The following is a 12,486-nucleotide window of genomic DNA, read 5'->3' as shown; positions in this document are numbered from 1 at the left end:
AACTTTCACTGCAGACTTATGTAACTTTGCTGGTGGTGACACAACTCGCTGAAGGGTGGTTTGGGCATGGATAAGGGACATCCACTGACCTGTAAATAGAACTATTAAAATACGCCTTGAAATACCTCACGTAAAGCAAAATTATATAATCACGTTGCCTCGTGCTTTAATACTGAAACAACAAAGGCTTCATATGCAACAGAAATGAAAGCTTTCTATTAATACCTCAACTTCAGAATTAGCTGAACAATTGTCCCCAGTTCCCAGGGCCAGCTTTCTCTGCTTTCTGCATAGGATCCCTTCTGGCTGACTACTCTGGAAGGTATATTGCAAAGAAGTTCCTTAAAAGCCCCTTGAAAAAGGCAGGTATAAAAAAAAAGATGAAAATGCAAGGATAAGCAATAGTCATCCAAAATAAATACCCACATGAAATATGCTATTGTATTAGCTACACTTAATTAAAAAAAAAAAAAAAACTATGTCAATTTTCAATTATGTTGATTACAAACAAACTGGATAATTAGTAAATAGAATAATAATATAGGAAACATGATATGTTTGAAATGAAGTGACAAAAATATTCCAGAAGAGAGAACAAGCTAATTCATAATCTTCCTCAAAAATTAATTTCTCATTCTGCTATGGCAAACATAAACACTTTGTTTTGCACATCAAAAAACAATTAACCTATTCATCTAAGGCACAGATGTTTTTCAGGGAAGGTTTTTTTGAGCGATTTTTTTTTAATTTGGCATTTAATTTTACCTTGTGATTTTCTTTTAATCATTATTTCATTACTGCTGAACACCCATAGGGGTAAAGACCCGGGTTAAGGTAGGCATTCACCCCTGGGCCATTTTCAGCAGGCAGAGCCTGAGGGTGGGGCTGGGGAATCCAGATCCAGATCCTCCCATCCTGACACACCACAGACTGCAGCTACTGGGTGGCACAAATTAGAGGAGCCCAGAGACTGTGTCCTGTTCCTCGAGGAACCAGAGAGGTCCTGGGTCATGTTCAAAAACAATCTGAAGTTTTTTACCCACTTCAACCACCAAACCAAAGCTGAACACCAAAGGGCCCCAAAGGCACCAAAACCATGTCTAATCTAGGGACTCTCAGCACCTTTTCTGTGTCATGAACAATTTGGGATTCCTAGTCCATTTCCCCTCCCCAGAGAACCACCACACAGGGCCACACACCAGTTTTAGTCAGCCAACACTCAGATGCTGCCAGATTCCCAGAACACTCCTGACCATGTTCATCATTTGGGGAGATGGGCTGAGGATTACTGTGCACTGGAAAAGATCCTGTCCTAATCACAGCTCAGAGATCCTAAACCACAACTGAAGTGCCACTGCACTTCTCCAGCTCTCCCAGAGGAATACTGGTGAGGGAGCAAAGGGTTACACTTCAGCAGGAAATGTTAATTTTAGATTTATCTGCAACGCATGTTTTCCTGATCAATTCATAGACTAAAATGAATCATCATCTTTGCTCTTGAGGCAATAGGGGTGAAAGAGACCCAAAACTACAGCTGGGAATTTGTTTTCCTGAGCTGTAAATCCACTGCTTCTCTGTCTGGGAGTGAGAAAGCACGTGCAGCTGAGGAGCTAAGGCTAAAGGGCTCTGTACTACAACTTTTATCCTCACCTTAAATTTTAGGACATGTATTAAAAGTGTAACTTCATCTCTACTCTCACACTAAATAAATAATTATGGGGGCAGGAGGTGAGGGAGCCTCAGAGGAGGCTGCTACACTGCTGCACTGCCAACTGCTCTGGGATTTGAAAGCTTGACACATGCTGGAGTATCACCTCATCAATGTTCCCAGCTGGCTTGGGAGGCAAAAACCTGACTACTACTCTTAAAGGCAGGTCTCATAAGCAGCCAAGTGCTCCAGATAAGCTTCAAGAAATACAGTTATTACAAATGCATGGTACATAAGTCAAAACAAAATGGCAACAAGAACTTTTAGCCCAAAACATCAGCAGTTTCAAGTTTTAATTCTCTTATGTGAAATACTGCTGTATTTGAGATAAAAAAATTAAAGATCATGTTGCTTCTCAGCATCTTCGCTTAAAAGACATTAAGATCTGTGCCACACTCACTACTGTTCAGACTGCTTTCTAGCAAAACATGCTTTTTTAATTTTTTTTTCATATTTACAGTATCTATGTAAAATACTCTGGGAGAATGTCAGTTTTCTGCCCAAAAGGGATGACCCAGCCTAGTCAGCGATCTGCAGTAGATGTTCTTATTTGATAAGGAGGGGTTGACTTTATGTTTCAAAACGCTGGCAAGTGCACTACTGGATCTGCATGACAGCACTTCACAGTGTGCAGCCCAATCCTAATCTCTTGGATCACGCTTTTGGCCAAGGGCTGCAACCCACTCTGTTTACACTGCAAATAAAACAATAGCTCTCAGAAGCTGAGAGATTAATAAATTGAAGGATCACACATTTCTAACAAAGGGCAGACACTTTTTTATCTTTATGATGCAGAAGGACAAGTCAAGAGGTAACCAAACCGACAAGCATAAGGGCACCTGTAATTTGTTTTATCCTGCTGTCAGAACCCCACAGGATGACAGAGTATCACAGCATATACAATATTTACCATGAGGAGCTTTCTACACATCCTGTACTGTGTGCTCAGAAGGTGCATGCTCCAGCTATTCCTTAACTACATATGACAACACTCAACTGCAAAATTCACAAAGGTGACTGGAGGAGTTTCATTTCAAAATAGCAGTTTCATTGACTAAACTCTTCTACTGAGCATGACTACAGCATTTCTTGGGATTATTACTGTTTTATTTGCCAGTTCAGTAATGAAATAACACATTCCCTGATAGAGAAACACTGAATCTGTGTTATTTGGGGGGGTAGGGGGGGTGTTTACAGAAAGACAACTCACCATTGACTCTGCATCAATTTACACCCTCAATGCCATCAAACAAACACAGAGAAGCTAAATTCACATCCCAAGTATTATTCTATATTAACAGTGACAAAAATGAGGGAACAATTTAACTCTTCCACTTTCTCTCATCTGTTTATGATTGCAGCCCCCTCATAAACACACATGTCTTGTTCAGGCTGGAAAACAGGCAGGCTGGGGGCAGAGGGTTGTTTGTTTCCTTTTGGTTTGAAATACACCAGTGAATTGTCAATGGGCAAAATATTTTGTCACTACCTCACTCTGGGGATGGCTGACATAATAATAAACTGAAAAGGATGCTATCTGTCAAACATTCAGGAATTCCAATATTGAATTCTTGCTGCCTTTGGGGGTCAATAAAGAGCAACATTACAAAAGACACTAAAGTTAGCAGTTTGGGCTGCTAATTTCACATGCCTGCTTCACCAACGCTCAGCTAAAAATAGATAAAACAGATAAGAGCACAGAACAAAGAGATGCACTGGACAATTATCTTTCTGCTAGCAGTCTAATTTATACTCAGCTTTTTAACCCTTCTTTTTTACAAAAGAAATGTATTTTCAAAGTATTATTTAATGTAATCTCAATATGAAATTATTAAAGAATGTTTTATTTTTCTTAGTATTTTCTTGCTCCTGTCCTAGTGGGACAGAATAATGAGATTTAAAATATTTTAATAAGGGCATCAGGCTACTTGCCAAGGGGCTCGAATACTAAGTAAGAATATTTACATCTTTTAAGACCCTGGAGGAGGAATCGGTGCAATGCTCCTGAAACACGTACACACATCACAAATATGACAGTTAATTTTAATTCACTGGAAAAGAAAGTACACACTCACTTCAGTTGATTAGGCCTCATTATTTTCAGTGAGGCTAAAGGGATGATTAGCTGCTCTAACATGGCCTAAAAGCAAACATTCCTCCTCATAAGGACAACACTTACTAAAATATAAGGCACTGTGAAATTGTACAATTTAAGTTACAACAGGTGAAATTTTAAAAACCAGCACTGTTAACAATATTTTCTACCATTATTCTGTCCAGATCGGTTCTATGACTTAAATCCTGACTTTTGAATTTAATTTTTAAAGGAAAACAAAGCAGCATAGCAGTCTGACTCATACCTACACTGTAAACAGGCTTATTCTATGTTTTGTAGCCTTCTTTCGGTAACATTTGCTTACAAAATGATAATGTTTATAAACAGAATCGGCATTCTGTCTCCTTGTGTCTGGGGGCAGGAAAAAAAAAATCACCCCTTCAGATTAACATGACAATTTGTGCCCGGCAATTCTGGAGGCATCACCCCGCGCATATTATTCATGTTACCTTAAAAACAACACCATAGATGCATGCTTAAAAAAAGAAAAAAAAAGTAAGGGACAGAAAGAAACAGAGAAATTGAGATTTGGGGTGAAGAGCCTTACCTCTGACACACAACCCGTCCGCAGCTCTGCCAAAACCATCCCAGCAGCCAGGCCTTAAGCACTTTTTTACAGCAATAAAACGCCGCTTTTAAACTTCCTGTTTATCCAAACACCGGCCCAGCTTTCCCGCAGCTCGGAGCCGGCACCGCTCACCCCTCGAGCGAGAGGGGGAACCGAACACCCCGAGGCTCCCCGGGGGGACCCAACACCCCAAAGCCCTCCGGGGCGCAGCTCCAGCGCCCTTTGAGTTTGGTACTTCGGGACGTCTCGCACCCCCCGCCCCTCGTTTTTATTTCCCTTTATGTTTTCACCCAACCTCAAAAAAGCAGCCACCGGGCAAAGTTGCGCCGGCGCTGCGGCCGCCAGGGCAGCCCCGCAGCCCGCGGCGGGCCCCGGAGCGGCGGTGACGGGCACACAAAGCGCGGTGGCGGCGGCGGCCGCTCGTGTGTGTCCCCCCCCTCCGCCCCGCTCCCCGCCCGCCCAGCACCGCGGCGAGCAGGCCGGATGGTTACCTAGAGGCAAGCCCTTGTTCAGGAGGTGCGAACTTCCCATGGAGGCGCCGCGCTCCGTCCGCGCCCGCCGCAGGGAGGAGGAGGACGGCGAGGACGAGGAGGATGCCGGGGGGCAGCGCCGCTCGGAGCCGCCGCGGCAGCCGCGGCATATGGCGGCCGCTCCGTGGGCGCCCCCGAACTGAGCGGCGCCTCGGTGCGCGCCCCCGCCGCCGGGCGCGTCCCCGCCGCCGCCGCGCGCACGCGCGCCCGCCCGCCCCCGCGGGAGGGAGGGGCGGGGTGGGGCGGAGGGGGGGCGTGGGGGGGAGCGGCCGCTGCCGCCGCCGCCGCCGCGCCCCCCAGGCTCGATCTCCTGGTTCTAGGCGGGCGCCGAGACGAACGAGACAGCGGGGCGGGCGAGACGGGCTCGGCCGCGCGCAGCGAAAGCGGGACCTGCCCTGGGACGCGATGTCGCCACTGCTTTGTTTTGTTTTGTTCTGTTTTGTTCAGACTTCGGCAAAGTTAACGTGGGCTGCGTTCACAAACTCACGGAATGGGTCATTTTGTAAGGGACCACAGCGGGTCATCGAGTCCAACCTCCCTGCTCAAACAAGGTTTTCCCGGAGAGCACGGCTCAGGATTGCGTCCAGACGGGTCTGGAAGAACTCCAGGGAGGGAGACTCCACACCCTCTCAGGACAATGTATTCTGTGTGCAGTCACTGCACAGGAAAGAAGTTCCTCCGCATGTTCAGGTGGAACTTCTGCCCATCACTTTCTGCCCGTTCCTGCCATCCCAAAACATCAGCACTTCGGATGTTTTGCGGTCTTTGTGATACGGCTAAGGCTTTTCCCTCGCGAACTAACAGGAATTAAACCAAAGCCATAACTCTCAAATTTTGCCTCCGGTCAGTGCCTCCTGCAACTCCCCTGATCCGCCCTGAACAGCTCCAGAACTAACCCCGCGGTCTCCGCAGGGTCGGCACCGCCGCGAGCGGGGGCAGCTCATAAAAAAAGAGCAGCGAATTGCCCGAAGCCAATGAATCCAAGGCCGATTTCTTCCTCACGGGAATGCTCCCATCGCACCCACGTGGCCCCGGTCCCTCGGGGTCACCCCGCGCCCGCCATGCCCTCCCCGCCCGAACAGCGGCGAAGGCGGCCGACGCGAACCAAAGTGGTGGCGGCGCCCCCGCGGCCGCTGGGTCGGCTGACGGCGGCCCCGCCCGGGCGCGGTGAGGGAGCGGCGGCCGCCATGGCCCCGCCGCCGCCTGCCCCGCGGCTTTTCTCTCCAGAGCGCCCGGAGCTCCGCTCCAGCCCTCCCAGAAACTTTCGCTCTACTGGCACAGCTGCCCCTTCCTCGTTCCCCGCCGCGGGCGGGAAGCGGAGCCGCGGCCGTTCGCTCGTCCGTTCCCACCCAGAGCCCAGCCCGGCAGCGAACATCCCTTCTCCGGGTTTTTCCAGAAATAAAACGATCGTTTCCTGTCAGCAAACGGCCTCGGCATCCCTCAGGCACCCGGACCCTCTCGGATAAAGACAGACACTTCCTGGGTAGCAAACAAGAGCAATTCACTGGGAGAACGGACAGGGCTGTTGATTTTTCCCCGGGGTTTTTTGGGAGTTGGTTTGCCTATGAGGGAAATATTTGAAGCCAGAGGTTATGAAGAGTGGTTTCAGTCTCCGAGTTGTGTGGATTTTAGGAATCCGCTCACGGCACAACTCAAAGATTTTAGGATACAGGCAGCTTTCAGCAGCTTGGCTCCAGCTCCCTAAAAACTTGTTTTCCCCCATCATTTCCCAGGTAGTGTGTCCCTTTCATGGGATTATCCACCGGGATTGGGAGGTAACTCCCAGGACCAAATTTATGCAGCCTCTGATTTATTTTCATTTTCCTCCTGTATTCCTGGGAAAGCCTTTTGTGGCTCAGCACAGACGTCTCAGACATCCCTCAAAGAACAGCTTCCCTAAATTCTCACTGTGCATCACTAGGGCAGCATCTAGCCAAGCGCCTCATGTGGGGTTTGTATAAATAAATTTGGCTTTAATCACTTTAAAGTGGCTAACCACTTTATTGCCATTTATAGATGTTAGCAAAATATAAAAACACATACATATCAAAGCTCTAAGGAGAAAATAATTATTTTTTTTCTCCCTCACTGCTTCAGTTGCCATGTGGCAAAGTATCGGGAATGAGCATTAGGGGGTCAAACACGCTTAAACCACAAGAGAAATATCTGTGAATACCAATATGGATATGAAAATCTCCAGAAAAAAACAAATTACTAGAGGAAAAGGAAAAAATCAAAAATGAAAATAAGAATTCAGTTGCATTTTTTAATAGAGAGACATAAACAGATCCAGGCACTGAGACCATGTCCTCGGTGGGGTTACATGACTGGGCAAATGTTTAGATCTGAACTGGAACTGCTGCTTTGGGGAGGGAGGGGAGTGTGGCGCAAAATATTATGACAAGGGGAGTGCTCTAAGTGAGGATAAGTTGGCATGATGAACAGATGGAGGATTCAATAACAGGAGGTTATTAATACTGCAGTTTGGTATTCTCTACGCTACTTCGTGAAGGGATTCATATGCTTGCTCTTTTTCCTTTTCTGATTGTACACAGACCTAACAAATACACACACTGTAGGTAACAGGGGACTCAGTTCCCTCCTGGCACACCCATCACAAGTTCATGCTTCCTGGGAAAACATCCTGGGCTGGATCCTCAGCTGATGCTGACTGGACCAACAGCGTTCCCACCAGCAGCAGCAAGCCCAGTTGCACCTGCTGAAGGAAAGAGGTTATCTGACCCCATCTCCCCAGCCAAAATGTCTCTGCACCCTTCTCAACAGCTGCCACAAGGCACCTGCTCTACAGAATAAACTATGCAGACTCTCAGGTTGGAAAAGAACATGAAATAACTCAAGCAAAATTGAAGATTCCCTTCAGACCACAATGCAGTGCTCTTTCTGCTTCAGAAAATGCAGCTCCTTTTTCCCCAACTTCATCCCCACTCCCTTGCATGGCTGTCAGTGGCGTAGTTTTGGACTGGACATGAGAAAATCCAGGAGCAGAAGAGCTGACTCCAGCCAAGCCCCTGGTTGCCCCCAGCCGTTTTGCTTCCTGCTTTCTCCAGCAGCTTGCCTCTGGATCACCTCACATTCAGTCACCTTCACAACTTTTACACCATGGCTCAAAGAGCTACAAGACATCTTTCACAGAGCCTAACAATCCCTATTCTCTTATTGCATTTGGGCACTGCTGTTACTGCAGTCTCTTCTTTCAACAGCAGTGTAACACAGCTGAATGTGTTCTGTGCCCTGCACTAAGAATTATGGCATTTTTCAAAGCCCCCAAACTGTTTCTTGGCTTCTTATGAGTCAGCTGGAGGAGCACATGTGCTGCAGAGCAAATACATTGGTTTAAGTGTATCTGTTAGCAGCCACATGTATAATTTAAGTACAAGTTTTATTCCCCTCAGAATGGGCAATCATAAGGGCATGACCTTGGGCTTTCACAAATTCAGTGTATTAGGGCTCACTGTCTTTAGCAGATGTGATTTTGAAGATACTGAAAGAGGAAGTTTTGCTGTTTTGCCCCCTAAGCAATGAGCCAAGATACATGTTGAATGTTTTCTGAGGTGTATAGCAAGGTTTGACAATTTTCTTACACAAAGATACTGCTATTTTGTGCTTACAGATTTTTCTTTGGTTTGTCACAGCCATGCGTGCTGGTTCTTTCATGCATGATTTTGCTTTGTTACCAAACAGACGTCATTCATTGTAACAGTTTTTAAAGCCATAAATTTAAAACCTTTATGCATTTGTAATCAAAATGCAAGCTTATGTTTCAATGGAATATCTTAACTTTTGTCAACAGTAAATCTTGCAGATGCTATTATGAGATCCTAGGAGAGATTTATGTCAGAAGAAAAGAATGGTTGGATAAAGCAGGCCCAACACTCAACCTTTATCCGAAAACAGATTGTTTAAATGTATAATCAAACTAAGTCAATTCAGTTTATTTAAAACCTGGAACGAAAACTTTGTTTGGATTTAAATATTTTCTTAATTCTTTCACTTAGATCCTGAGAAGCATTTGTTTATATAACACACACAGAGATCAGCCTACTTTGATTTTGCAATTGCGTTTTTCAATTACAGCTTCTTTTTTTTTTTTTATAACTTCCCCTGTGTGCAGCTTCCCACTGCAAGAAGTTAATGCTTTCTGGTTCATGTGAAAGCCATTTTGGAGAAAAATCTTCAAGTTTTGAGGGGAAAATGGGAAAAAAAAGAATAATTGACTATAGAGAACCGCCTCATCTTCAAGAAATTGCAGTCACTGCAAGCATGAAATAAAACAGAGGACCTTCATCTACTGTTACCAAGAAGGTGAAGGATGAAAGTAGTAGATTAAAGTTCCACTTAATGAACAAGAAGTTCAGCTGTGTCAAACATTCAAAGTCATTTTTGAAATGCCAAATGTGCATTGCTCCATTCTTAAGTTGGAACAGCTCCACTAGGTCTAGAAATACAAAGTGAAAAAGCTTGTAGTGAGCTGAATGAATGGAAGAATAAATTCCCTTCAAGCCACTGAACACAAAAAAACCTCTCTCTTCTGATGTTATCTGTATTAAGTGACTAAGGGATTTTCTTCTTGTTCTCACCCTCTTCATACAAGTGCTAAAAACATAAGAACCAGAGTGGAATTAAATCCTCTGCATTTTCTGGTTGTCGTGAAACGAGACATATTCTTTTCCATCTAGTCAGGAGGAGTCACCAGACCATCTCCAGGATGGTTTGTGTTCTGGCTGAAGAGAAAAAGAAGACTGAGATGAACAGCAGAAGAAACCTATCAAGAACCATTAGTGGATGTCAGCCATTGTCCATCTGTTCACAGTGGAATAAATCCAGACCTGAAGGAACAATTGCAACCTGCCCCATATGGCTCGCTCCCTTCTGCGCTGGCAGGGCTTCTTTGGGGATTTGACATTGGATGAGGTAAAGGAGAAGCAGCACAATCTGTGTTCCCAGGAATGAACAGCCAATTAACATGAAAGGACAAAAAATGGGTTAGTGACCCGGGGAAGGTTTTCTCCTCCTCACCTGTCTGAAATCTTGGAGATCATTCAAACTGTGTAGCTGGCATAGCTGAGGGTCCTGCTATTAATGAAATCTTAAAAATTTACATTTAGCTACTAACAAAATTCTGTGGACAGTGGGAATCCCTCAGTTGGTGAGACCACAGATCTAGTTGTCTCCCAAAGTGTTAAAGAAGGCATTTAGAATATATTACACTCACATTCCATTAAAAATTATAATGCACTATGCTTTCAACATAATGAACCAGTGTAACAACATTCTGCATTTACTTTTATAGAACTGGATTATTGAGTAGTAATTTACTTCTCAAATTTTAAATCAGTCTGGGCCTGGTCATGAAGCAGGGTGCTATTTTTTAGATGATTAAGGGAAGTAGGCTCTGGCCTATGCAGAATAGTTATGAAATCTGACTGTCTCTTTAGAATTATAATGAGAACCAGATACTCTTTATGATGCTGCATTCTGCATGCAAAAAAATGAGATCTACATATTAAGGGCAACTGAAGGGATCAAACCCCACAAGTCTGTAGCAGATTCAATAACCTGTTTGGTGGTGGCAATTTCACAGGTAATATGGAGAGTAATGAACCATCCAATGGCCTAAGCAGACCCAGTGGATGTCCTGAGTGAATCTGCTACTAGGGGTGTCTTACTGGGCTGCAGTGTCATTTGCACTCTACTATCCTCCGCCTCCTCTTGAGTTCTAACACACTTGGCATCTTATTTTTATCAAAGTTGCACAACAAGTAGCCAGGAAAAAAACCAAAAGTTGTATCAGAGATAGTTTTCAAGTTCCCAAACAATTATATTTGCATTTGTGACTGTCATTCATTCACTAGGTGGCATAGAAAGCATCATACTTCCTTGTTTCAAACACACACCACAAGACTGAGGATGCCCTCAAGAAAAACTAAACACATATGAAATCAAAGCCACGTCTCACTAAGAATTTAGCTGGAGACTTTGCTCTGAAACTTAGCACAAGTCTTATCCATCTGAAAAACCAGCAAGGATACAAAAGGATGAAGAAAGCAGAACAGTGCTACATGAAACTGTCCATTTGCTGCAAAGGGCCTTAAGCACAACCACACTCTGGGATTATGTACATTTATGATATTGAAATGAACTCTCCTGATTTGTCAAATTTTCTCAGGATAATGACAAGTTACCAATTTCATCCTCTGCCAAACTGAGCACTGCTTTGTACCACCATGAAATACTGCACTACCAGCATTCCACTATCACCTACTGCTAAGACAAGAGAGTGGTTCACTAGTGAGCAAAAAGTGACCTCTAGTGAATCCCCACACCAGCTCCTGAGACACACAGCACCTCCCTGGCTATCCCTGACTGATCACATCCCCTTGCAATTAAAATCTGATCGTGCTGCACCCCAACACCAGTCAGCAGCTGCACCCCATCAGTCAAGCACTTCAGGTACCTGCAGTAACCCACACTGTGCACAGCAGCTGTAACAAGCAACAGAAGACATTGGCACATTGAAAAAACCTGAACACATTTGCCTCAACACAGTAAAACCTGCCCACTGATAACTGCTAGATAATTTAACAGACAACAATAAAACATGCAAGCTCTGCCTGGAGTGTAGTTAAAATTATTTAATTTAATTAAAAAGTAGTATACCCAGAAATTTGTAAACAAAATGATGAAAAAACATCCTTTTAAATATGTAAAAATAATACCAATGTCAGTGATCTTTGCACTCTAAGAAAACAGGAAAACTAGAGTAGAGAATAACAGTAAGCAAAGAGATGGGCGGTGAAAATCAATTTCATATTTACAACATACGGAACAATATACAGGCTAGGCAATCCATTACAGAGAATGGTCGATGGTTTTAGACCAGTAAAAAGGAACTAGCAAGGTTTCATGTGTAAAACACATACCCCATCAGCCAAAGAAACATATTCCATGTTCTCTGCCTCCATATACCTGGCAACACACTAATATTTTTCACCTTCTCCTAATACATTTATCTTTTCCTAACAAACATCTATAGGAGATTATTGAGAAGCCCACCTTTTTGCTTTTATTAAACCAAAATACTCTTGTGCAGCTCTTTTACTTCCTATTCTCAAGACTTAAAACTGAATATCTGAAAAGTAAACTGCAACTTATCCCTCTGCAAGACTACCCAAGATATAATTCAGATCCGTAAGGGACATCAATTTATGTGATTTACTGAGAGATGTGGAAAAAAAAATTAAATATATTGAAAACACTCCCTTTGTATAGCTGAATAATGAGAGAGCAGCATGTTCTCCTAGCAGAAAGATCACCCTACTTATATTCATGTAACACAGAATTTCACTACAGAAGCAAAGGCGATTCAAAGAGGTGATAATCAGTATCAACAGATTTACTGCTGTTTGAGCTGATCTGTACTGCCAATACCCTGACTTACAGACTAAGGCAGCACTGAGCTTTATGATAGGATGGTATTATTTAAAGATTAATGGATAAACTTTCCAAAGGCCTTATCATATTACATGAAGAAGATACTGCAGAG

General features: G+C 44.0%; 1 protein-coding gene across 5 annotated transcripts in view; it reads right to left on the bottom strand.

Moving 5' to 3' along the window:
* CTBP1 (C-terminal binding protein 1) overlaps positions 1-12,486 on the bottom strand; it is a 236,545-nt gene that overhangs the window by 60,741 nt on the left and 163,318 nt on the right. Inside the window, exon 1 of one of the 5 annotated variants that reach the window (XM_059845362.1) lies at positions 4,884-5,088. The exons of 3 other annotated variants lie outside the window; for them this stretch is intronic. In XM_059845362.1, the coding sequence (XP_059701345.1) occupies positions 4,884-4,923 (40 nt within the window). In that variant the 5' untranslated portion in view covers positions 4,924-5,088. Of the gene's footprint in view, positions 1-4,883; positions 5,089-12,486 lie in introns of those variants that run through there. One more of the 5 variants, XM_059845364.1, reaches the window with a different exon arrangement.

Source organism: Haemorhous mexicanus, chromosome 4 (genome assembly GCF_027477595.1).
Source record: "Haemorhous mexicanus isolate bHaeMex1 chromosome 4, bHaeMex1.pri, whole genome shotgun sequence".
In the NCBI taxonomy this organism is placed as follows: domain Eukaryota; kingdom Metazoa; phylum Chordata; class Aves; order Passeriformes; family Fringillidae; genus Haemorhous; species Haemorhous mexicanus.
This window is presented reverse-complemented; position numbering and strand designations above follow the sequence as displayed.